Consider the following 27,134-nt stretch of genomic DNA (forward strand, 5'->3'; position numbering starts at 1 on the left):
GCAACCCCCAGGTGGGGCTGTCTCCAGCAAATGGGAAAAGTGGCTGGTTCACTTGGCAGCCTGTAACCAAGTATTTTGGGCTGCTTTGAGCTGGGAAGAGGAAAAAGCAGAAAATCACAACATTTTTTCTTAGGAGCAGGTGTCTTGGCTGGAAAGCACTCAGGCACCAGTGTTCGAGGGCTGTAGATGTCAGGGCACAGACAGCCTTGACCTCCACCAGGATGCAGTGCCTGGCGTGGGGGTCCACGGTGCCACAGCTGAGGGAGGTGGTGAGGGGGCAGGTAACTCCTGCCTCCCTTCCTCCCTCCTCCTGAGTTTTGCTCCTACCCCACTGGTCTCCAGCTGGGCGGGGGGACCATGGGGCATGGCTGCGCCTCCCCACACAGCCCCATCCTCTGTGCCCACTGCCCCACCACTGCCCCGTCTCTCGGAAACACACGAGGATTGACCAGGGGCTTCCAGGTATCACCTTTTGCTGGATAAGACCAATGGAGGAGCTCAACATTAAAACCAGTATTTTCAACCTTCTTGCTTTATGGGGTAGGCCTAACCAGGGCTCAGAATTTGGACCTGGATCTAAATCATACCTGTCCCCAAGCTGGGGGCTGGTTGGACCGTAGTGGTTGGTTTGTTCCACCGTACAAATAAGTGCTAGGTCTAAAATTCATCCCTTTGAGTCCGGGAGAGTCTGCACCCCAGATTTTGCTCTGGAGCACCCCAGGTTTAAGCCATGTCAAATGCTTGCATAATTTTTTCCAGTAATAAACTAAGGAAGAAGAGATGTATGCTGCCACCGTAGCAGCCTCATGGTACTCCCCCTAGACATTACACTGTGTTAGGAAGTGATTTCTGGTGAATTAGTTGAAGCTGGCAACTGTGAATCTTCGTGTTTAGATTGGTGGGAGCTGCTGAAGTGACCAATTGTTGCTCTCCTTCTGCAGCCAATGATTTCTCTTAACACACTGATGCTTTTATAGGTCATGAGTTATAGTTTCTTAGCTTGAGTAGCTGAGAAATGGGTCAGTGATTCATTTAATGACCAGCTTGTTAGTAGATTTAAAACACTTGAATGATTTAGTTAACTAAAAATCTGAACTGGTTGCTTAATATTGACAATGTATGTTAGTGTTAGAGGTGAGACTTGTGAATGCTTTTAAGATTTTCCTGTTTAGAAATGACAGAAATGCCAAGTATTAGTAATAGTGTCTAATTGATATAGATACTTTCAATTATGAAAGTCCAGAAATTGAGGCTACCCAGGCATCTCCTGTGTGCTCAGAGGTGCTGTGGCTTTGTCTAGTCTGACAACAGGAAAACTGATAATCAGCCATTGGGGCAGCATGGCAAGGACTGTGTTTTAATGAGCATAGACTCAGGTCCTAAGACGATTACTACTGTCCAGCCTCAGTTTTTCTTTAGCTTTAGTCAATAGTAGGCAAAGTCATGCTTTTTAACAGTTTTTGTATCTGTCATTGATTTCTGCATGAAGGATGTGTTACCCTCTTTGCTATTTCTTCCCCACCTCCTTCCCGAGTTGGCCACTCTCGGTCTTTCTAATACTGCTTGGGCTACAAACATGGTCTCAGTTTACCCTGCCCTGTTGTTTTGGCTGTTTTGCCCCATTCTGTAGACTCACTCACCCTTACTAAAACGTAAGCCTACATCGGAAGACTGGAAGGGAAAAGAGGAAAGAACTTGTTTTCGGTATCTTTGCTGCATTTTTATCTCCTATCTCTAATGTACAAGACTATATCCTTTCATCTTCTCCCTCCCAGTCTTTCTGTATAGGTTGTAGCATTTCCCACTCATTTCCATCAACTATTTTTGACACACGTTCAGCTAACAACTTGCCACTGCCCCTTGAGAGCAAGGTAGCCACCCACTGGTGTGTACCCAATTAATGATTTCTATGGCAAATTAAAGTTCAGAAAACATGATTTCGTGCCACATTACATTTTAATTAAGACTTTAGAGTGATGCAAAGGCAGCTTGGCATGCATTTGACTATTTTAATTTAAAAAAAAAAACATCATAGAGAAAGAGGAACAAAATATTTTGCATGCTGAAGAATCGGGCTGCCATGGAAGGGCAGTTACCTTGGTCCATCTCCACCAGCGCTGCGATCGTGCTCCCCTTGAAGCACTCCCAGCGGGCTCCCTTTCACCTGCCTGGGAAGCCAGGTTAGTATCTTTGCCTCAGTCATTTTCTTCAGCTGCATGCTTCTCTCTTCACAGTAGAAATATGGAAAACAAGAGCTATAGTGACAACCTCGCTGCAAACAAACTTGGCGTTTGGAAAGCCAGGTGGCTTTAGTGACAGATGATTTTTGTAAGAGGGGTAGATTGTACCTGATAATTTTATAGGCCTTAGTGTATTTACTAGGATCCACAATGCACCTTAGCAAAAGAAATGTCTTTTCACAGGTGAGACAACTAAGTTTCCTGGGTTTTCATCAAATATCACCCAACTGGAAACATCTGCACATGCTTTCAGAACTCTTTCATTGATTTTTATGTTGTAAAGGGTATTTCTGACTGGCCAGCTAGGCTGTTTGCTAATGTTCTTCCCTAATCAGAGAAAGGTTTGCATCACTGAGATTACAGGATGTCATCAGGGTGACATTTTCAGAAAAACAAATGTTTTGTAATGCTGCAGCCTCTTGACTCATGATCTTCTTGTTCCCTTTTCCTATGAAAACTCCAACAACAACAACAACAATGGCTAAACTTCTGAGAGTGATGGAGCAAGCTGCTGGTTAGTTATAAGGCTTATATTATAAAGTCCTGCTAGTGCAGCTTCTCTGCTGCAGATGTCAGCAGCTAATCTGCCTGCTCTGATGTGCAGGCAGGGGCTAGCGCCAGTCAAGTTCTGCTAGTCCCTTAATAACTTACTTCTGCCTCTGACATATGTTGGGAAAGGACAGAGAAAATTTTCCCACAAGGCACCATGAAAGAATGGGAAATTGCACTGTATTGCAATTCACTGCAGCATAAAAAAACAAATGTCCCCAAAGCAAAGGAGGGTTTGCAAAGCCCACAGGCTTCTCAAGCTGGCCTGAGTGCCAGCTGCAATGGTGCTTCTGTGGCTGCAGATATAAGTAAGAGTTGCAGAATCAAGGCTAAAATCTGCAGCATCCTTGTGTAGAAACCCCACATGGATCTGGAACTGCATTCATGGTTGCACTTGTTTCAGAGCAAGCTTTGCCTGGGTCAGTTACAGAAGATAAAGCTCTCTCTCCCGTAAACTCTCTCAATTCTGGATTATATGAAAAGACAAGTTATGTTTTATTTCAGCTGCAGAGGTGCACAAGAAAAAGATTTATACCTTTCTGAAAAGAATGCTATCAGTATAAATTAGAACAATGCTTAAAACAATGAGATATTGGCCCTAACGGGGTATTGTAAAATAACATAACTAAAATAGAGTGATAATAAAAACATAAAAACAAGTACCTGCCAATTTTGAGTACTTCTCTGCTTAACTGGGCTTGTAAATTTCTGCTTTCTTTCATTGTCTTTCTCCTTATATTCTTCCTTACACACAACACAGGCCATTAAATCATGGCTATAATATTTTGGAGACTTCAATAGGAACAGAAAGAAAACACAAAACTATACTTGAAAATATCCAGATGTTTGTATCTCAGTTTTTTTTAACAAAATGAAAAATGGATTCAGAGAGAGACTTCTAACATTGAAAAACTCCTCTGAAATGAAAAAGACCGCTGGGTACAGCTAGGGCACTGGCAGACTTATGTCAAAGTGTAGCCGGACACCTTGTTTCTACTATATTTTTGGGAAGCTGCATGTGGATTTTAAACTTTGCACATGCCAAAAACTTCCTAAGTTGTTTGTAACTTGTGTAAAATCTTAAAATAGATGATGCCTGTATTACATTGTAGTACTGACTGTGTTTTGAAATTTGCTTCCTCCTGGGGGCTCCTTTGGGCAGAATCCACAGCTGAAGACTGCACTTCTGAAAGGACGACGCCTGGTCAGCAACGGCCTCTCGTTATTTGACTGCTAGGGAAACACAGCCTTATTATGTGATGTGGGCAGTCCCAGGCAGTGCCTCCGACTGGCCTAGTGTGAGGTTTGCCCGTGAAACCCTTCACCCATGGTCTTCCTAGACTCCTACCATTGAAATCTAGGTGAGACTCCACGAGATGTATCTTTGTCTCAGTGCAGGCTGGATGAAGGTGGGTGAACCCCCCAAAGTACAGCTTCAGGGTTTGTATTTTGGGGAAAGCCTGTGCTTATCTCAGCGCTACCAGCTTCACATTCCCTTCAGCAGCTAAATAATAAAGGCTCTGTCTGAGCTTTGCAACGTCTGAGTGCCAGAGCTCTGGCAGTGGCTGTGCGCCCCCACTGCCACCCTCTTCTGCCCCCAAAACTGGCTGGTTTAACATGGAAAACATGGCCAGTTGGGCCAGGATGCTGTGCCCCCTTTTATTTCAAAACTATGCAAAGCACCCTTGTCAGTCATGAAGCCATGAGCATCTCAGACAAGAAACCAAGGACTGACTAATGCAATTCTGAGAATCGAGTTTTCAGGCACTTTTATGAATTCTGACAACGCTGCTGTTGTGACAGAAACTTTCAATTTATTAATCTCATCTACTTGGATCCTTCGAGGCCAGTGACGGAATGAAACTGAAATGCATCGGTTTTCAAAAGGGCTTGGGACAGTTTCCTGATCTTTTATGTATGAATAAATCTGGGTTTCACTCCTTTGCAGAGCAGCACAGGGAATTATTAGTTAAAGGTTTGTCTCATTCTTTGAAAATAATTATGTAAATGAGGCATTACAGTTCTTAGGGTCTAGGGTGGAATTAGAGACTGAATGATTTAAATATTAATTTTCTGCAGGGTTGCAATGTATCCCAAACTTGTATTGTAAGTGCACATTTGGTATAAACAGTCCAAAATAAATTAACGTAAGGAATAAGTGGTTCATTGGAGCACTGCAATTCTGTTGGCAGGAGAGGGTCTCCCTCAAGTCCCTGCCAGAGGTTTGGGAAGACATCTGACCAGATATGGACCCCAAAAGTAGAGTTGCGTGTGTATGGATGTAATAAGCTAGGAGGAACAAATTGCTTCAGATGCCTCGCAGCAAGATGTGAATGTACTTAAATGCCTGTTCAGAATGGGAGCCGACTGCAGGCTCCAGTATCAGAAATTAAGTGGTTTTGTATGGAAATGACTGCATACATGCAGGAGGGGAGCAGACGTCGCAGTACAGACAGATACAGGACGGACTATACGATTGTAATGCTAAGGAGAGTATCTCTGCAATTTAGAAAAACACTTCAGAAAATGGAAATTCTGTGTGACTGCTCAAGGGAGCAAGAGAAGAAACACTGCCTGGGTGTCCAGCACAAGGATCAGAGCCTTGTCTGGCCGCAGGCTTTCATGCATCAGCTCAGTTAATAGATGCGCAGTCACCAACTTAAATGGGGGAAAAAGCCGTCGGCCAGTGAATTATCTTTACATGAAATGTCAGTACTGTGTGTCTTACATGGAGGTGCCTACTCATTAGTTGTCACTTTCAAGTAGTATTAGCTTAAGATCTGGCTTGGAAAAAAACCCAGAGTGTTCTATAGAATTTGAAACATTTCTCAGAGATAATAAAAAGTGAGACTGATGAAGTAAAGGATAGAAAAGATAAACATAAATCTGCCTTGGGTGTAATCACTGGCGAATTTAGTAAAATGAAGAGTAGAGAAACAAGGTACTTGAGGGAAAGTAAACTAGGTTTTTTTAAACCCTTCTTATTTTTATTTCTAGGGTGCTCCAGCTGACTGACTGAAGGTTATTTTCTCAGCTGTGAATGATTCATAAGAAGATAATAAAATCTGAAAAGCACATTCTTGCAGTAATACTGTACGCTAAAAAACACACCAGCACATCCAAACTGTAATGTGAGTACTGAAATTTTTCCAGCCACACCTTAAGTATCTGAAGATAAACTTTGATGTCCTAAAATAATGCTGCTTAAATGTTGCTTGATACTTTTTTAGGCTGTGGCGCTGCCACATTTTATCCTCCCATCTAAGTCCCTTTCTCTATTCTAGAATTAAAATGTCTCTACTTTTTCTTTGCATATTTGCACTGTAATTACTGAACTTTACTTCACAAATAATATAATACAGAGTCCAGACTATAAAGAAACATTAAAGACGAGCTTTTTAAAAGCTACTTAGATACCTAAAGATGCAAAGAAGCACTAACTACCTTCAAGAATATGGATATCTGATTTGGGGCAAGTTTGGTTCCTAGATACTTTGAAAAAGTGTATTTTCCTAGTTGGTCATTCAAATATCTTTAAAGGGTCTAACCCAAGTGCCCAGTTCTGGTCTAGCATTATAAGCCATCTTATAAAATCACAGAGAGGCAGTCTCCATTCCTGTCTTAGTCCAGCTCTGCAAAATTATGCACATATTTAAGCATGCAAATAGTCCGGTGGAATCAAAGAGATGGCATCAGGCAGAAAACTAGACACATATTGTAGGAAAAAAGCATGATAGTCTATAGAGAGGTTGTATTTATAATGTGTACACAAGCAAGAGACTAAATTAAAGCTGTGTGGATGGCTTTCAGCCTGTGTTTTGAGCATGTGCCTTTTTAACTTTAGGCCCCTGTACAGACAAGTGTCAATGCTCCTGAAGGCATTTTTGCCCACTTTTCCATGCCAGTGGAAACTAGGACTGAAGCAATGAAGCATAGGTGATTATTTTAAAAGGGACCTAAGTATATTTTTGAAACAGGATTTAATTAAAAAAGCAATTAAGGTATTTCCTATGGCAGTATATTGTTAATACTGGTTTGACCATCACAGATGCTAGTGTGTGATACATCCCTTTGCCAGCGTGATCGTGTTAAGCACATGGGTTGCTAACTCTACCGGTTTTCTATAGTCTTTGCAATGCCAACGGTGCTGTTTCAGGAATTTGTAAACTTCTGCATGGTAACTGAAATCATTCAGATGCCATGCTGAAACCTGGAAAGTCATGTACTTGCACCTTCATTTTCAGTAGGCAATGCGAGTAGTATCTTACCTATAATTCTTATTTCTCTGAAAACAGTGCCCTGTCCCAACACGTGATATATGTAATCACTGACCAGCTCTTCATGCAGGCGATAAATTTTATTTTTATATATATATTCTACTCATCCAAAATGCCATTGGTCACAACCCAGGGAGGGATATGCTGAGTGGAGTTTTGGTAGAAAGCACCACTCCTCAGCACCCTGTGTTTAAATGAACTTTCAATTCAGTACAGCTGGCTATAGTGCTGCAAGACTACCTGGAAAAAAAAACCACGATATTTTGCCTTGTCTTTCCTGCTACTTTATTTTTGTTTCTTTCTCTTTGAGATATGCCTTTCTTCATTCCCCATGAACTATGGAACTATGCCTATTTATTACACTGTTTAAGTAAGTTTACATGTCTATTCGCTTCATTTTGTCTGAATATACAGAATGGCTTCATATTTAAGGTGCAATATAGCTGTCTCTTAGTGAAACCTTAAGAATTTGATTGTTGTGCAAGTGCTGAGCTTACCGAAATGTCACTTAGTGAAACCTCATGAATTTAAATAAGTTGCAGAAACGTTTAGTTTGCCAAAATAGAAGCAGCTGTCTATGTCCCCTTCCTCCTGCTTGAGTCTGGTATGGGGAGAAATCCTTTCCAAACAGCTGGGCTAGATGTGCTGTAGGTCATTTTCAGGTAGATCCATGTCTGGACCGGTATCTGCGACACCAGTGCAGGTCGGCATACCTTCATTAGATTTTGTTTGGTTGTTGTAGAGAGCTGTGACAGTGAAATATACTTCAGTATGGACTAGCAGCCCAATTACATACCCTAATAGCACTATACAAACCGATACCCTTTGACTCCTGTAGCTCCTTTTCTATGTACCTATCCATGCCCAGTCACACCTCTGTGCCAAAGCATAAGTGCACCAAGTGTGGTGTGAAGCAAGGAATTCCTGGGTCTGACAGGCTGCTACATTGCCTATATGCTGCTCTCTGAAGATTGATCTACTGTCAGAAGGTACCATTTTTATACTCAGGTGTACCCTGTGTAGAAGGCAAGCAATATTAAAATTCTGTGAGAATTGGCATTCGTCCAGTTACAGGCAACTGCCTTAAGAGTAAAAGATGTCAGTGCTAATGGCTGGTAATGAAACCCATGATGGAAAGAATCATAGATATGATCCTATAGGAAATAGAGGCTTCCTGGAAGTGAATGTATATTTCTTTGTTAATCCATTTTGATTCTGACTACTTAATTGTGAAGTTTTACGTCTTCTACCATGTCTGCAAAGGTCAATCCACACATAGCCTGAGGCTACAACCCCCTTGAAAGTCAGTAAGGGCAGATCTCCACCTGATATAAATTCCTGTAATTGTATCTTGTCGTGATTTAACCCCAGCTGGCAACTAAGCACCACGTAGCCACTCACTCATCGCCCTCCCGCCCCCGGTGGGATGGGGGAGAGAATCACAAAAAAAGAAGTAAAACCTGTGGGTTGAGGTAAAGACAGTTTAATAGGACAGCAGAGGAAGAGAAAATAACAGCATCAACAATAATAATAATAGAATATACAAAATGAGTGATGCACAATGCAATTGCTCACCACCTGCCGACCGATGCCCAGCCAGTTCCTGAGCAGCAGTCGCCGCCCCCAGCCAACTCCCCCCCAGTTTTTTTGTTCAGCGTGACATCATCCGGCATGGAATACCCATTTGGCTACTTGGGGTCAGCTGTACTGGCTGTGCCCCCTCCTAGTTTCTTGTGTCCCTGGCAGGGCACAAGAAGCTGAAAAGTCCTCGACTAGTGTAAGCACTGCTCAGCAACAACTAAAGACATCCGTGTGGTATCAACATTATTCTCGTCCTAAATCCAAAACACAGCACTGTACCAGCTGCTAGGAAAAAAAATTAACTCTATCCCATCTGAAACCAGGACGTATCTCCACACGGTGAGAGGAACGTGGAGTTCATTTGAGGTCCACAATTCATTCTTTTCCCATTAGAGCTGGAAATGCTTTTAGAGAAGGCAGATATCTGGTACTCAAAAAAAGCAAAAAGATGCCTGCCAAATATAGGATCTATATTTAAAGCCTGTAAATCAGGCGGGTGGGTGGCACGGAACTATCTCAGGTTTCTGAACTGGGGGACTGATCAGATTGGGCATGTGACTGACGGGGAATTTTTAATCTCTGGGAGCTGGAATGGCAGACAGGAAGGAGAGTGCAGGATGAATGATGACAAACAAACCAGCGCCTGCATTTCTGCTTTCTGAAGATGTAATCTCACAAATATGCACCTTGCCTGAGGAGTCAACACCCTAGTAAGAGGCTGGCTTAACCTACTCGGGAGGCAGAGCAGCGGTTACATCTCCTGCTGACTGGAGTGTAAGGGCTCTTTTCCATACATTGCAGCATTTCCTTCTAATCCTTGCAGACTAATATGCTGGCAAACACTCCCCACAAAGAAGGCCGTTCAGAATGATCGTGCTACCTGCTGTGAGACTGCGCCACTGCAAGCCACTGGGTTCTCCCCTCTCTGAGATGAGGTGAGAAGATGAAGAAATCTGCAAGAAGTTTTAAATTCATAAAGCTCCCTAATCCCCATTCTAAATAATCCCTTAGGAAGCTTACATTAATGTAAATTTCATATAATCTCATTGCCCAGGATGATATCTGCCATCCCAGTATTAGTCCTTGACAGATCAAGACTGGCATTTAAATAGGAATACAGGTTTCAAGTTGCACGTGTGCATTGAGTCTGGCTATAGTTAATGGTGTAGGTATTGTTAGGGAATTGCCAAGTCCTGTTCTTTTCCTAAAGCCTCTTAGTTGCTATTTAACCATGAATATTTAAGATGCAATCACAAGATGGTTTCCAACCATCCAAGCATTAAGTTTGCCAAATGCTCTCCTGTTAGCAGTAGTGGGCAAGGTCCTGGCATTAAATTAGATTTTGACAAATCCTTGAAAGTGCTGTCTGATTTAGGGGACTGTACAGGTGGCCCCTTGTAGTAATGCTGCTAACTCCCCATGGGCTGGGTAAAGGCCAGGTAAGAACATGACATAAAAACCTACAAGCTTCATTGTGCATTTACTTCAGCTTTACCTTTTGTAGTTCTGGTTTCTGCTGCCAACTTCTATGCGCTACAACAGTATGAAGCATGACATTGCCAAATCGGTCAGAAATTATCAAAGCTTAAATCTCTCTCAGCTCATAAGAGGATTTCCTTTCCTTTTTTGAAAAAAATGGGGTTGGAAATGGGGCACGTAGGAAAAGCCCTTCTGATGGGGTATAGGGCAGTCCTTTATAGTTATTCAACAAGCAGAGCTGAGAGCCTGTAGCTCTGTCTGCCTGTACCTGTCTTTTCTGTCTTGCTGTTGCATGTCTACAGCGTACGCCACATCTGCTCCTGCTTCTCCGCACACGCTCACTGTATACGCACTGCATACGCACTGCATCTGGTCACCCTCGGCACTCACAGGGAATTGAGGGTCTGACTCCGTTAGAATTTGAATTGTAATGTTTGTCTGTGCCGTGCGTGGAATGTACATTTTACGCTCTTTGCCACATTTTCTCAGAGCTATAAAATTGATATCCATCAGGCCAGTTCTTCAGAAATAGTTCTGTAGTTGTTGGGAATTGCATGTAATAAGTATCTCTTTAACTCAGTGATCCCACGTCTGTTCTAGAAAGTGTCTCTCGGTAACTTCTGAAACGCTATGCCAATTTTCAAGCTCATCTGACATTTCCTGTGACTTCGAGACTGCACAGAAATACTGTTCTGACACAGAAATACTGTTTCAGCCTTGCTTTGCCTCTATGCAAATTTGTATTTGCTTCCCAAATGTAGATGAGCCCTGGGCAGTGCGGTGACGTATGGTTTACAGAGATCATGTCTCCTTAGCTCTGGGAAAAAAAACCCTTGCATCAATTAATTTCAGAGTAGAGTTGAATTATGAGTGGCCATTTCTTGCTGTCCTAAATCCAGAAATCCTGTGGTGTTCTCTCTCGTATCAATTTCTGTGGCTAATTTGTGTATGGATGCGGACACTTTCAGAGGACTCTGAATATTGATTTTGAATGAAAAGTTCTGCTTAACCTAAGTTACAAGTTCTTCTTGATCTCCTGCAGGGGAACCTGAATGGACCAGCACCTTGCTTTTTGACTCCTTCTTTTTATGATCTACCTGCTTTTCTCCAAGATCGCAGGCCATATGGGCTGGCCACAAAACCAACCAGGGCATAAATATCTGAAAACTCACAAACAACTATTGAAATAGGAAAAATCAGAGTAAAAATAAACAACAAAAGATGAAAATTCAAATAAAAACCTTGAGAGAAACTAGCTAATATCCCAGCTGGCTTTTAATCTGATGTATTTTATGCAATATTGTAACACAGCTATGTAAACAAACAGCCCCAAACTCTTTCTTTGTGCAGGTTTTGTTTGTGGGTTTATTTTTTACAAGCTTAAAAAATCAGGAGTGCAAAAGAAAGGCTCAAACAAAGGAAAAACTTGAAAGTGCTAGGAATAAAGAATGAGAGAGAACAAAATGCAAAGAGGTAAATGTAGGGAAAGTCACATATTTTTAATCATTACATAATCTTTGATCTAAGGGTATCATGAAGACACACCAAGTAAAATAGACAGCAAAAACTGGTTGTCTCCAGAGAGAGTTAAATATTTGTTTTTGGAGAAGAGAAACAGACATTGAATCAGGGAAGGGAGGAGAAGGGAGTTTGAAATGTAGTTTAAACATTAGATGGGGCCAGTAAAAGAGGGGGAAAGAAGGATCCAAAGAGCTGAGGTTAGGTGTATGATATTGAGAAATGGAAATGTAAAAGTGAACTGTGGCAAGGACGCTATACAGGCAGATAAGGGTAAGAGATGAAAGAGAAAAGGAAATGGTTTAGGCCACTATACTAAATGTCAAATTAAGAATCTCAAAAGTACAGCACTGCTCTCCCTCCTCTAAGAAAAAAAAAAAAGTTAGAAAGAAACATGGACAAACTAAATGTCCTTGGCTAAATGAGGCAAGGATTTGGGAAGGCCACTAAATACAGCAAGGGAGAAATTAGGGCCTGAGATCACGCGCGTGTGTACCCAGAGGGTGATACTAACTGATACACGAGGTGATTCAAAAATACCACCTGCAAAAGATAATATTAGAAATAGAGAGAGTAAGGAGAAAAGCAGCTTGCCAGAAGATTGTGCCAACGATCCTAACATTAGCCCTAGAATTAGCAGGATATCAATGAATATAAAATGCTAGAAGGCAATGGATGAAAAAAGGTGGAAGAGGAAAGAAATACAACTTTGAATAGCAAAATACCATACTGCATCACTTATATAGCCTAGAAGTATGAGGCACCAACACTGCTAGAAGGAAAGCAGTGGTTTCAGTAAGTTGTCTCCTTGTACGCACGATACGGTGGCAGCCTCACAGCACGTCTCACAAGAAGCGGATGACTTCAGATGAGAAATCCAGCAACTAGTTATCACATGTCAAAGTGATCTTTCTTGAACAGTGAGTGTTTAACAAGTAGAGCTCTTCAGCTTTGCTGCTGAGCAGGGGCCAGGAGAGCTGAGACCTCTTACCACCCTCGTGGGATGTCTCCATCGGCAATCCCAGGTCCCACAGAGTTTTCAAACAGCGGATCAATATATTATGAATGGTGTTTCATTTGGTGCTTGGGGTGAGGTTGCACCGTCCCGTCAGACCTCAGCTTTCTCAGGCAGATGAGTCACTACCCCGGTGATTATAACCAAGCACTCGCACAGGCACAAAACAACACGAGCGCAGGACAAGTGGAGGACGCAAACCGGCTCTGGGGCCCACCGCCCCGATGACCTGCATGCAGGCTGACAGTTCACACAGACTGTAGCTACTCGTGCAGCGAGGGGATTGACATGGTCCCCTTGGTGCTGTTCACACGCAAGGCTGGGAAGTTACACCAGAGATAGGGTGGCATGAAAGCTTAAGAAGAGTGTGGCTTTCAGCTGAAATATTGTAAAACACAGTAAGGCGTTTTAAAAATTGTTGTAAATAACGGCATTTTCTCACTCAGCCAATCGGGTAATTCAATGTGGTATTCATTCACTTTACTGATCACAGTAATTTGTAATTTACACATTTCCATTCCGCTCAAGGAGCAGAGGTGACACAGCTGTGAAGAAGTTAGCCAGACACTACTGGTTTTCCCACTCTGCCTTAGCCCAGAAGTTGTATGGTTTAACTAGACCGACACAGTTAAACAGCTACAGTTGTAAGAGAGAAAATACATCTCAAATGTTGTAACTGGACTAGCAAGAAGGGCAATGAGCTATGCTTGAAGTAGTAATCTCATGTAACAATGAGGTGGTTATACCACAGCTAGTTATATCAGTAAAAGGGAATCGCATCTCTGTATATCATCGCTTTAGTGATACAAAAGCTGTGTGTAAAAACAGGCTGTCGGGCATAAAATTGTTATCTTTTCATCTATTGCAAAGATTTTTCTATTGTTAATGAATGTATCGATAAGAAGTACACTGTCACTCGTCACACTGTGAAAATTTCAATTAGAAGAGCGTTGTTTGCTTATGATATTGGCTGATTTTGGTTCTGATTTTCAAGAAAGGAAACCCCAAAATAGTCACATTAAAACATCTAGATACAAATACTGACTTCCTTGCTTAAATATAAAAGCTCTTCTCTGGTGATAGGCCCCAATAAGAACTTCGCAAAGTCCTCCTTTAACAATTGCGTCCCAAAAACAGGAAGCACCAACATTTATTGATATTAAGGGAAGAAAATAATGTGAAATAGTGTCATTGCATCCCATGGTTGCCCAGTCACCACACATTTTAGTTAACTGTTGAGTAGGCCAATATTTGTTCCACCATTTCAGTGAACACAACCACCAAAAAATCTTGAAGGTATTTTGCTAATATTTTACTGTTATAATTTGAGCTTATGGAATTGTTGCAGTTAAATTTGACTCAGTTGGTTCCTACTGCTCACTGAAAAATTGGTTGCCTACCTGAGCCAACATACTTTCCAGGGTGGTAGAGAGAACAAAGAAAAATGATCTGAAATTAATACTTGCATACGATTGCTGTTTTCTACTGTAAGAAAACTAGCAAAGCAGTATGGCGTTTCTAAAATTTAAAATCACTGAAGATTCTGCGTGTTTGAGACTATCATTCTCAAGCTTTACACAACAAATAATAAGAAACCATCTACTTATTTACTCCCTCCAGATTACTTAGCTATCAAAATGTCATGGATCTTGGGTATAGAGGCACATATGGATGGCTTTCCTATAAATCCTTGACTGCCCCCTCTCTTCTGTTTTTGCCTAAATGAGCAAAAACTTGTTGATTTCCTTTTACCTTTAGAGGTAATGTTCCTTTGAGTAATAATTTTAAAAGCAGATGTAGTTTTATTGATCTGAAAGGTATGAAGAACCACACACAACAGTAACACACACAGAAATCAGAAATAGGGTAGTATTTATTAAAATTTTCAAATGCAGATGTAGTTTGAAAAGCATACTTAATTTTACATATTACTTGTCTCAAGAATTACTCTGATGATGCTTTTGATTATGTCAAATAGATGTTCCAATATTTTTTTTCTATTTTGGCCATGTTTGGAAGTTACTTATATTCTTCAAACTTCATATTTTCAGTTCACACTTCTAGAAATAACTTTGGGTTACGTAAAGTGACCTCACTGACTTGATGCCAAAGCACATAATTATTATCTAACTATAGCGTACAGTAGAAAAGCATACAGGAAACAACACAGTTGTCCAAACTGATGTCTGAAGTATTAAAGCAAATGACAGCCTCAGTAATCTGCCTTTTGTACAAAAGATTCTTATTTTAAAATATGGTGCAGTCTAAAGTAATATTCTTCCTCCCCCTCCACTAGATGCCACCTCAGACATAAAAAGCCAGCGTGCTGGTGGTTTACCTAGACAATGTAAAAAAATCTCTAGGTCAAACTGTGTACACAGGCTGAAATGACTAACATTTACACAGCGTACCTCTTCCTTTTTCACTGCTAGCATTTCGGACCTGAGGAGGCTCCACTTCCCTGTGAACAAACACCTGAAATAGCAACAAGCTTCAAAATGGATTTCACATTCTCTGTTTGACTATAAATGTGACCAAAATCCAAGTGAAAAGAAATATCTGGGCTCCTAAATAATTTTGAAAGCTATAGTGTTAGAATCTGAAGTGTCTGACCTAAAAAAATAGTTTCAGTGAGTTCATTTTAGCTTGGCTTCTCAGAATGAACTAGGAGGCTAGGAAAAAATCATATATTTCTCTAAAGGTATGGGATTTTGATGGGTTGTACATTTTTTAAAGCAAGTTCCACAATTCACCTTCAAAGCCCAGGCCAAATGAGTAAAACCTTCCGGTTTTCATGAGGAAGTATGACAGCCCTCAGTAATTTACTTCCTTCATCATCAGCTAACAATGTTATTTCCTACCTCCTGATTTTCTAAGCCTCATCTTGCAAAGACCACACTTTTTGTAGATTGAACCCTTCTTTCACCAAGATTTGCTGCTTATTTACACAAGTCTTTCTCACTCAGATCCAGCACTTCACACTCAGAATTCTCTTAGAAGGAAAGAGCCTCCCTACTGGATCCTGGGCCGATGAGGTCCATGTGGCGTTGAATTTTAAAGACTACACAAATTTAATATCTGGATAATAGAAACTTCTTCCTAAACTTGCTTTTAGTGGGAGAAGCCGTTGCAAAGTAAGCGATGGATTTTAAATCAAAAGATTACTATAGGAAAGTTATCTACAGGGCTCTGTGGGATTTATAGGAACTTCAAATAAGCTTAGCTAAAAAATACTTTTCATATGCTTGTTCTAAAGTATTGAAGCAAGCAAAGTATGCTGATTTATTTGACACAGCTTCCAAATTTAAAAGACTTTGCATTTTAACTTTAAAGACTTTGTATTTTAACAAAATAAATAGTTAACAGAGATAATACAGAGGGGTACCTTTTTCACAGAATCTATAAACCTCTGCGTCAGACTTCATTTTTTGGAACTTCAACAGAAATTTCTTGTTTCATCAGAATATCGTTTGGATGAAGCTCACATCAGATATTGCATAATAGGACACCAGAAGTTTGTGGGGGTTTTTTTTAGGGTATCTAGTAAAACATTCATACAGTTTAGCCACAGGCATTTTCTCACCCCCCCCAACAGCCCCCACCCCCGAATATTTTCACTGTCTTCCAACAATTTGATACATTTTCTGAAATATTTTTAGAAATTGATAAACTGACCTCCACCAGAAAGAACAGTAAGCAAAGCTTTAGCCAAACTATTTTCTGAAAACTGAATATTCAAGTAAGCAAGAGATGATTTCTCATGGTTTAATTATAGGCACCATAATAGATTCTTTATTACACAGGTTTCCTAAAGGGCCTCCATAGAATATTTTATTCTTCCTCTAAAACAGAAAAATTATCCTCTCCAACTTTTGAAAAAATTAATATTGGTAAGTATGGCAAATATTTAAAACAGGTTTTAAAAAAAGCCACAAACTGTTTGTCTCAAACAAAATGAGATTTTCCGTTCTGGTATGATGGCATTGCTTGAACCCTGTACCTGAAGAAGTGTAAATGTACTGTGAGTTACTCAACTTCACAGGGCATTCATGCGAACAGCACCCCTGTTCATGGCACCTGTAACAGTGAACTGCATTGGTGCACTGCCTCCTACAGCAGTGTCTTCAAGTATAGTAAATAAAACAAGAGTTTGGTAAGGTCTTGAGTGGAGATACTGCATAAGCTGGTTTGTTTGGTTTTTTTTTTTCCTTTATTTACTGTAGAAATACTTGGAGTTGCTTAGAATGATCTACCTCAAATCCAAATACCAAAAAGGCTGAAAGGAAGAAAATGACCTTCCTTTTTGACCTCTTCAAAGACCAAGTAAAGGTTGGTTTGTCTCCTGGCTCTCAGATAAATGATTATGCCATTTGTGTGCATCCACACATGAGCAGCTTTAAGAATACAAAATGCATCCAAAGCTGCTAACTTTCTGCTGTTCATCATCTGCTGCAAGAGTAAACTATGGCCAGAATTCCTGAACAAGGACCCCCAAAAAAAAAGTATTTTGAAAACCCCTTAGTTCTCAGAACTTAAGCATGTATTTTCTGTGTTATTAATATTTTTCCTTGAGTATCAGAAGCACCAAGCTGATAAATATTTACTGTTCCACTGATGACAATACCAAAGAAACCGGTGAAATTATCAATGTGAAGAAGTGCTAATCTCTTCCTGAAGAAAGAATTCCAAGTGGGCAGCAGTTCATCCTGAGTGTACCAGACTGCTCAAAGAATTGCTTTTGTCTCCACTGTACTTACTACAGTTACCATCTTAAAGGTTCAACTTATTTCCTCTCTCCACCCCGAATTTTCTGTTCTTTGCTCCCAATTTTGTGGAAAACTTCAGTTCACAGTGCTTTTTCATAATTTAAAATTTCTTTCGTTATGTATATCTAGGCACCTGAGCGAGACACACTAAATATTGCATCAACATTTGTTACTAAACTGCCTATTTTTGTTTACTTACATAACTCCTTTTTTCAGTTACAGACTTTCACACTTTGCAGAAATATTTATTTACATGCTACATGTTGAATAAAATTCTCCAGGTCAGCTAGGGAATCGTGAAGAGAATCATTTGTGTCTTGACTTCTGAGAAACTTTCGAAGGGTATCTAAAGCACTCAAAGCCTCATTTTTTGATGGCAAAAGCTGTTTAGCTCCCTGAAATCGATCATCTTCTTCACCAACAAATGTCCCAGATTTATCTGATGCCCTTTCTTTGGTGCACATTCCTGCATTATTTGTAGGCATTTCACAAGTTACCAAGCCATCATCTAGAGCTGCATATTCCTCCAAAGATAAACCTTCTGGAAACTCCACTCCAGCTGCCTGTGCATGTGCAATCAAATCAAAATAACTTTCAACCTCTGTGTCATTACTGTTTGCCTCAGTTTCTAATTTGAATCCTGCTTCATTGTAACTTTTGACAATAGTCTCTGGTGTTACTTTCCTCCAGCACAGGTGCAACATCTCAATTGCATCACGAAGAGTCAGCATGAACTCGTTATTACCTTCTACACAGTCCACAAATCTCTTTATAAGACAGCACCTGTATTTAACCTTCAGACTTCTGATAGCCCCTTGTTTCATAGTTATACATGAAGAAGAGTCTGGAGGAGAGAACACTAATTTGACGGACTCCAGGTTCTTTACTTCTGTGTGAGCTGGCAGAGAATCAACAAGAATAACTACTCGTCGCTGCTGGGCTTGAAATCTGTCATCAAGTTTATGCATCCACTGTTCAAACACTTCCGAAGTCACCCATGCCATATCATTTGCTTCATAATCCACAGGTAGTGACTCCAGATCTTTGAAACAGTGTGGAATTTTGGTTTTTCCTATAACAAGCAAAGGAAGTTTCTCGGAGCCATCCATATTTGTACCCACCACTACGGTTATTCTCTCTTCGCTTAGTTTACCTACAGAACAAGTTTCCCCTTTAAATGCAAATGTGTTATGTGGTAACATCTGATACAACAATCCACTCTCCTGTATATAAAACACATTTTCTGGCTGATAATCATTTAAATAATAAGGAAGAACATTTTGGTACCAAAGAGTTGGAGCAGCCCGTGTAGTAGTAGCAGCTGCTTCTACAGGCTGAGCTCTGAAAACTAAACCATACCTCGACTTGAAACGATCGAGCCAGCCATTACTGCATTTAAAATCACTATGTCCAAGCTTCCGGGCAAAATCATTAGCCTTGAGGCGCAACATAGGACCATTTACTGGCACATTCAAGCACTGAGCAATTCTGTACCATTTCATCAATGCCTCCTCCAGGTCGGTATAAAAAGCAGTCCTTAGTCTTTTTCTTTTAGGATCAAATCGTAAAGTTTCAAAGGCTTCCAGAACTTTTTCTTTATTCTTCATAATTGAAGACAAGGAATTCTTCTTTATGCCGTACTTGGCTGCAATGTCCGCCTTTTTCTTGCCACTCTCCACAGCACTGATTATGTCAATTTTTTCCTCAATAGATATGCTTTTTTTCCTCCTCACTATGGGTTCAGGCAGAGGACTTCCCGAAGCCGCCGCCATGCTACCGAGCTCCCGCCTTGCAGGGGTGCACATCCACACACGCACAGGCACGCTCCCGCTCTGCTGCTTTCAGCCGCGGGTGCCTTCGATGAGGCCAGTTTTCAAGACCACGCTCTGATCTCACAGGCATGGCACTTGGCACAGGCTGGGGCGGCCTACAGAGCCCGTCACATCTGGCACCACACACGCCCATACACACGCCACCACGGCGAAGGTTAATTCTGCCAACGCCTTGGCCGGGCCCGCCGCCAGCCCCGAGCAGCAGGCCCAGGAGCGCACCTCAGGCCTGAGGAGGAGAGAGCCGGCACACACACACGCCGAGGGCTGGGCACGGCCGCCACGCCACCACCACAAGCCCCGGCCCCTCTCCACCGCGGCCTCCTCTGAGAGGAGCCACCGCCGCCGCCGCCTCCCCGCCTCTGGGCGCCCCATCGGTCCTCCCAGGGGCCTCCACCGGGCGGTAGTAAAATAGAAGCACAGGCAGGGCAAGGCAGGAGCGGGCAGGGCAGGGCAGGGCAGGGCAAGGCAGGAGCGGCAGCCCCAGCCCCAACCCCAGCTCTGGTTGCTATGGCTACGGCTCTGCCGGGCAGCGACCATAGATACGCCCGCCGCAGCCTAGAGAGGCTGCTGCCCGCCTCACCTCCCCGACGAGGCCGCCGCCGGCCGCCTTTCCGGCCAAGCGCTTCCGGCTCCTGGTGGTACCGGAGAAGGAAGAAAGTAAAGCCGGAGAGGGGGCACTGGCGCTGCCCCGCCCGGCTGCCTCCGCCGTCCCTCCCCTCCCTCCCTTCTCCGCGCGACGCCTCCGGGGCGGCGGCAGCAGCGCCGCCGGCAGGTGAGGGCTGGGCCGGGGCGGGCCGTTGGGCCCCGGGTTGTGCTCGGGCCCGGGCCCGGGCCCGGCGCGGGGGTCGCTGCAGCGGGGCGGGGAGGGCCGCACCTCCCCTCCCCTCACTTCCCTGCCCCGTCCCGCTGTCCGTGTCGCACCCCGGGAACAGCCCTCTCCTCCCCGGCGGCTGGGCCTGCTGGCGGCGTGGGGGGAACTCACAGCCCCTTGGCGGGGCCCACCCGGGGGTTGCCCCTGCCTGGTGTCGGCGGCCGGGCGGGCGCCCTCGCCGTAGGGCCCGGGAGCGCGGCGCCTCGCCTGCCCGCGGGGCTTGGGGCCGGGTCCCCGCTCCGGGGGTGGTGGGCACCTGGGGAGGGCGGGCAGAGCCTCAGGTTGGCAACGGTGGGTTTCAGGCAAGAGAAAGGGGACGTGGTTGCTGTTGGGGGAGGAAAACTCTAGATGCTGCATAAATTTCGTGCCCCTGGGATGCATTCCACACCCTGACAATTATTATTTTAAGTGTTCCAATTTGTCTTTTGCAGCTGGCTTGCTATTCTTAAAATGTGGAAACACTGTGGTGTTGTGTGAAAAGCAGGTGTTGCATCTGGTAGTGCTTACAAGCTATAAGCACCACTTCTAGTGTTGCTTATATGACATCTCTGATCTATCATTTTTAACTGAAATCCCCCCATAACCTTTCATCTTGCATCCTCTGAACGGGATGTAGTTTCAGGGTCTAGCATGTGCCTAAAAATATGTCTGGTGGAACTGGTAGCAAGGAGCTAGCGCATGAAGTCAGTGACTTTGTTACTTAAGTGTTGATTCTCTAGAAAAGATAACAGAGGGGTTCTTTTGCAGGGCTGGGAAGGATGTCATTTGGTAGGTGCAACTCCGAAACCAAATGGCTGGCTGAATCGTATATACGTATGTGTGTGTACGCACACAGAGTTAAAATGTAAGGAATAAGTAATGCAGAATATTAGATTGGAAAAAAATTGGAAGCTGAGGCAATATCTTGATCAGCTGCTTTTTCCGGTTTTGGTAGAAGTTGAAACCATAGCAGGAGCCCATGCCTTAGCTGATGTGGAGACGAGCAGAGTATTAAAGCGCTTAGGGACAGGTTGACAGGCTGACCTAGAGTAGGGAGTGTGGAAGTTAGTGTCAGCCTTGTTTTCCAGTCCTTATCTCCATCATGTCTTGTGACTTTCAAGCTCAAGTAATCTTGCAAGTAGAACAGCCAGGGAATTCAGGAGCATAAAGAAGAAACTATGGTGTGATTGCAGCAGAAAGTGTTTAATATAGCTCTTTACATTCTTTTTAAAAGCAGCTGTTCTTGATCTTGACAAGAATTAGTGATAATGTTCTTTGCTAGAAATTTGAAAATATGCATTAAATCATTATTTTCCACCAGCGCTTGCATTTTCTGCAGTGCTACAAAAACTTCTATTGCTTATCTACACAGTGGAGTAACAAGGCAACAACAGAAGTGTGTAATAAACTTTATTTCGACAGAAGATGTCTTGCTTTTACCTTAATGGCAATTAATCTCACTGAAGTGAAGGAGCGAGTGCATCCCACTTAGAAAAGCAGATGTAATTGTTAAGAATCCCATGGTTCTCATTTCTGAGACCATAAGTCATTTACTTAAGTCATGTAACTATGTTAAGAATAAACCCTTTATTGAAAACAGATTTATTGTTGATGATGTTTTTAATTAATATTTGCATGAATAAGCAAATGTTAATTTGCCTCTTTTTATGAAAAGTCTGTAAGTGTGCTCTTATAACCGCTAATTATAATTGGTTAAATGTCTCTGAAGTCTTCATCCTAGAGGAAGCTTAGTTTGTTTATAAGTTTTCGCTTTGCTTTTTACTTCGCTAGTTGAAGAAGTGATATATAAATCCCCAGGACTTAAAAATTTTGTGGTTTTACTTATGGTGAGCAGAAATTAAAATGACTGAGTTTGTAATCTGAGATGCATTTAAGGTGGCTTTGCCGTGGGGGGGAAGATTCTCAGTCTGTTCTGTTTCCTCTGTTCTACTCCAGTACAGTATTTGTGTGGATTTGCAGAATTGGTCTAGTGGCCGTGTTGGGGAATGAGAATCTGGAGGGGCAGGAGTGATGAGGTCAGGGTTTTGGGCTTAAATTCATGTCAGAATATGGATCAGGTGTGTTTTTTCCAAGCAGAACATGTCTGAGTTGTAATTGCAGCTGATGGTAATGAATGTCCTGGTGCACTGAACAGTCACCTAGCATGTTCTAAAGTTGTTGCTGCTTTATTGAAAAAATAATTGATAATGCAGATTTGATACTGTATTGAAGATTAGGAAGCTCTTCTAAAGAACGACCCTTTCTCTGACATCTGCAAGAGAAGATCAGGAACTACTGAGATAGGAAAGTCTGTATGCATTTCTGCAATGGAACCTTAAATATAAGTAATATATGTATGTAGATGCCATGTTTCCCACAATTTCACATGAACTTAACTTCTGTATCTTCGTAAATGTGTAGAAAATTTTCATCCTTACATCCAGCATGTGATGTTTACATCCATGGGTTTTTTTTTTTGCTGTAGAAGCAGTCATCAGAGAATTCTGTAGTTAAACTAGAATGTACAGTTAAACTTTTTACAAAAGCCACCTGTCATCTACAGTTTTCTCCTTCTCATGTTTAAAAGTTGGTCATTGTGATCCTGCAGAGCTGTGTTGAAAGTGTTGATACTGCTTGCAGGAAAAGAATACTATGAAAAAGACCAAACTCTGAGGAAGAAAGGTTGTAACACAAATGGTGAATTAATTTGGATTTTAAAAAATAAATCATTTGTCTTTGCACAGTGTCTTCTGCATGGGTTTGTGAGATCATTTATGCCTCTAGATTAGGTTATTAAGAGTTCTTAAGGCTATCAAGAAAATATTTTTGCTGCTTGTAGCATTTAATAGTTTTAAACAGCATTAGCACAGTATGTAAGCTTATACATGAGGTACAAACATAACTCCAGGATCACTAATGTCATAAAACTGAGGTACAGATTGTCTTAACCAAGACTGCACTACGCAATGAATTTAACTACTTCTTTAACCAGCAGAGCTGTTAAGCATGGAGGTTGTTTTCAACCACAGGCAGAGTTTTGACAGGACTGTGTGGGAAAGCAGCACCTCTGCTTTATGGTCTTTCATATTTGAAAGCATTACAGAAAATTAAGAAAGATATAAAGAAGTTATACTTAATTGCTTTGAAAGGAATTTTGTATTGGTTGGAGAAAAATCCAACTTCATTCAGTGCAGCCCTGAATGAATTTTTTTTCTGGAGAAAATATCTTACTTTACGTGTTCGGTTTTCCAAAGTAAAGTAATAGGTTGTCCAGTATGTTATGATCTAGATGGCTCAGTTTCTCAGCCTTTGTGTCCTTATTTTATTTCCCTTGTCCTGTGAGCTGCTTACCTTATTATTTGCTTTAAATAAAGTTTTTATAGCTTGGGAAATGGAAATACAATATAAATAGTGTTCCCTTTGTAATTCTTCTCAGTCTGGTATGTGGCTGAACGTGTATAACATGGTGCAAGACTTAATGAACTGAAGTAATGTGTGATTATACTCAATACTGACAGACTGATTAATTTTTAATGATTGGTTGTCTCCTCCCCTCTAACAGCTGAGTGAATTGCAGTGTCACCTGTAGTTACCGGCGCTTTGAAATCATATTTAGATACTTTTCCTATTTAGGCTATACTAGGCCTGTAACTTATCTTTCTTGATCACTCTACTCATGGAGCTGATTTCTTGTGCGTGTGTTCAGTGTTATTGACTTTCTTTGCCTCTGTAGGTGAGACTTCTTTTTTTGAGAATAAAGTGAAGGAGATTGTGTTTCTAGTTAGGCATAACAGACTGAACGGCTTACTAGGTTCCAGTGGCTTAGCATCAATCTAAACTTGCAACGTTTGGGTAAATCTTATGTTTTAACAAAATTGGGAGTTTTGCAATGGTAGGATCAGTCAGTGTATTGTTGCGGGTGACCGGAAATAGCAGCTGAAGAGCCTTGTTTGACTTACTGGATTTTATGTTGCAAGCATAGCCTTCTGTGTGAGGAAGGTAGCTTTGGCAATGGAATCTTATGCTAGACTATATTGCTAGTCTTGCTTAGATCTTGGAGAGGTAAAGACCTGTTCATCATCAAAAGAGGGAAGTTTCTCTTTGCTTTTAGCAGAACCTTGAAAAGAAATGTTTTCTGAAAGCCTGCTTTGGTTTCTGTAAGGTGCAACATCCAGCTCCTTTCACATTAATTAATGCATGCAAACCTATTTTATTTTCAGGTATGTCAGAACACAGCAATGAATCCACAACACTTGATGAATCTCACCCAGCTGCGGAAGAGGTCCAGTCTGACTCTGAGGTGACTGGGTGATAGTTATATTAGTGTAAAATCAAGCAATCCCAGGACCATTTTCAGACTGCCAGAAATTCTGATATATATAACGCAGTGAAATTAGTGTGGGGATATGAGCTCATGCATGTTATCTTGAATGGGTGGGTTTGATTTTGAGACACTATTAAGAACAATTCAATTAATTCCTAAAAAAGCATTACTTCAGTCAGTAGTCTTTCGCTGTGCTATTTGTTTTGTGAGCTGAATAGGTTTAGGTGGGGTAGTCTGAAATGTGTGAGTGCTGCAGGAAGAAGGGGTTGGTACTTGAAAGGCAGAAGCCTTTGTGTAACCTCACTGTAACGAGGCATTCCATCTGCTGCTGGGGTGGTGAATCTTTTTTCTTGGGAGCGGATACAGCTTGCATCTTCATTGTGGAGAAGTCTGTGACTTTTTAAAATAACGAACAAATTCCTAAGGTTCTCGATAATATTTAGCCAATCAGATGTGTTTGGGAGTCTGTTTCAGGAAGGTAGAGAGTAAATGTTTCCCTGGCTGCTCTAGAGTGAGAATGAAAAAAGGATGATGCCGACACTATCGTTATTAGAGTTTCAGTGACTCATTTTTAAACTTTTAGAAGAACAGAATAGTGATTCATAGAAAGGTAGCATATCTCCAAATCTGATATTTGCAAACAGTACATCACTAAGAAAAAAGTTACTAAAGGATTAATATATTCTTCTAAATAAAATATCCAGCTCAAACTTCATGATTTTCCAGAGTGCTTATTTCACTCATGCCTAATACATCAATGCAAATTTAGGACCTGCTTTGTTTTACTTTAGACTCTTCCTGCATATGATAAATTTTCTTCTGAGGATGCAGTTTCTTTATATACTTAGTTTAAATCACCTGTGGGCTGCACTTGCCAAGGGGACACTTCATTCAACAATTATACTCATTGTTTCAGCAGAAATACTGTTGTGATTTGGTGGTTCAGTTTTCTCTCAGATCAGTGAGCTTACCGAGATTGTGTGAGGTTGCAGGACCATGCATCCAGAGGTAAAGAGAAATGGCCACTAGTTTTGGCAGTAGTCTACAGTTTAAGTTTTTTTGAGATACTGCACTGCTGAGTAAGGCGATGCTGTGGCTGGGAGCAGTCCTTCATTCTTAGTAGTGTTTTATTGTGTTACTACCCCCTCTGTTTTGTAGGTCCAAGTGTTGGAGCTGTGTGATGATCTTTTTTGGAGAACTGATTTGAGTGGAAAAATTACCCATCCCCTCCTTGGGCATAGGTCACCTTCTTTTAACCTGTGGTGTTTCCTCAATCTTGTTTGCTTTACAAATACATTGTTCTGCCCAGGGAAGAGGTGGGGGAATGGGGGAAGAGTTAGGTAAAGAGAAAAAAAAAAAAGGCGGGGCAATGGTTTGTTCTTGGCAGCAGTGCTAGCTTAGGCTGTTGACTAAAATGCAAGTGGTGATTTCTTGTTATGGCTGAGCCAAATTAGCAGTTTATCCCACTTCCCTTTTTCAGCTGTTTACTTTATGCCTTTGGTACGTGTCTGATCTCATTGCAAACTGATTCAACTCACTGAAACTGCAGAAAATTAATCCAGTTAAAAGGTCTATTGTCGGGTTAGTGACTTGAGCCTGTTTATTGTGCCGTCAGGTGAGTGGCAGGCATGTGTTATGGTTGGGAGGTGGGACACGGTGTGGCTCCTAACAGGGACTGGAAAAGGGGAGTGGTGAAAAGTCCTCCTTTCAGCAATGGAAGATGGTGTTGTAATTCAGCATAACATGAAACTGAAGTTAGCAAGTAATTTTTTGCTTTCTCTGAAGTTGATACGAAGGTTTGCCTAAGTAGAAACACCTAAAAAACCCCTGTGAATTGCTTTTAGGCCTTTTTAGATTTCATAAGTTGTTCAGAGAAGCTGATGATTTTTTTTTCTAATGTGTGCATATGCATGAGCATATATATCTCTGAATAAATGCATAAATGTATATCAATGTACAATATTAGCTAAATTATTTGAGATGCTTGATGAAAAGCACCCAAGCCAATTATTTGTTTTGCCTTTAATTAAATTTGGAGATGCAATTTTGTTTGTGATCCCTGCCAAATGAAGTGTATCCCCCAAAGGTACAGGACTTCCCCTTGACGTTGTGTTTTCTGCCAATTTGCAGAAAGAAGAACAAAAATAGCTGTGTTAGCCAGTGCTAATGTTTCAGTATTGTGCAGGTAGCTGTCAGAGGCCAAGCGTTTTGAAAAATACTTCACTTTACCATGCCAAGTAGAAGTATAGTTCCTAGCAGTCTTGGAAGTTAAGCAGATACGAGATTTAGAGCAAGCTGATGAAGCCTGAGCTGTTGGACAGATCTCCTACATTAAAATCTAATACGGCAGGTAACTAGAACATTTGATTAATGGTGTTGTATAGCAACTCCGTGCGAGGAGCTGGGAGTTGGACTCAATGATCGTTATGGGTCCCTTCCCACATGAGATATTCTATATTCTATGAAATGAAACAAATTACTGTTTTAAAAGTACTCATAAAATAAACCTAGACTTCTTGGTGTGCTTCAATGTTTTCATTTACTTAAAGGCTATGAGTTTTGAGTTTGTTCTGTTGTATGAAGAATGACCCAAAAACCAGCTGTTCTGTTTCCTAGTTGTGAGTGAAGACTGACTATATGATGAATTTGGTGTGCTAGGCGAATGTGAATATATGGCATGTGAGCTATTCCTTCCCAGGGCTG

General features: G+C 41.6%; 2 protein-coding genes and 1 long non-coding RNA gene across 8 annotated transcripts in view; 2 read left to right on the forward strand and 1 right to left on the reverse strand.

Moving 5' to 3' along the window:
* Nucleotides 1–9,463, forward strand: part of LOC142056337 (uncharacterized) — a 31,857-nt gene extending 22,394 nt beyond the window's left edge. Inside the window, exons 3-4 of the long non-coding RNA XR_012660295.1 lie at nt 5,787–5,920; nt 7,377–9,463. This is a non-coding gene — a long non-coding RNA (uncharacterized LOC142056337). The remainder of the gene's footprint in view (nt 1–5,786; nt 5,921–7,376) is intronic.
* An 8,207-nt stretch (nt 9,464–17,670) lies between these two features.
* TIGD4 (tigger transposable element derived 4) lies at nt 17,671–19,251 on the reverse strand. The gene has a single exon (XM_075090936.1). It carries the CDS (start codon nt 19,228–19,230, stop codon nt 17,671–17,673), a length of 1,560 nt encoding a protein of 519 aa, XP_074947037.1. The 5' UTR covers nt 19,231–19,251.
* Nucleotides 19,252–19,764: 513 nt separating this feature from the next.
* Nucleotides 19,765–27,134, forward strand: part of ARFIP1 (ARF interacting protein 1) — a 44,836-nt gene continuing 37,466 nt past the window's right edge. For 3 of the 6 annotated variants that reach the window (XM_075090937.1, XM_075090938.1, XM_075090939.1), the window contains exons 1-2: nt 19,765–20,029; nt 24,328–24,407. In XM_075090937.1, coding sequence (XP_074947038.1) covers nt 19,765–20,029; nt 24,328–24,407 — 345 coding nt within the window. The remainder of the gene's footprint in view (nt 20,030–24,327; nt 24,408–27,134) is intronic. The other 3 variants (XM_075090940.1, XM_075090941.1, XM_075090942.1) reach the window with 1 other exon arrangement.

This window comes from Phalacrocorax aristotelis, chromosome 4, assembly GCF_949628215.1.
Source record: "Phalacrocorax aristotelis chromosome 4, bGulAri2.1, whole genome shotgun sequence".
Classification (NCBI taxonomy): domain Eukaryota; kingdom Metazoa; phylum Chordata; class Aves; order Suliformes; family Phalacrocoracidae; genus Phalacrocorax; species Phalacrocorax aristotelis.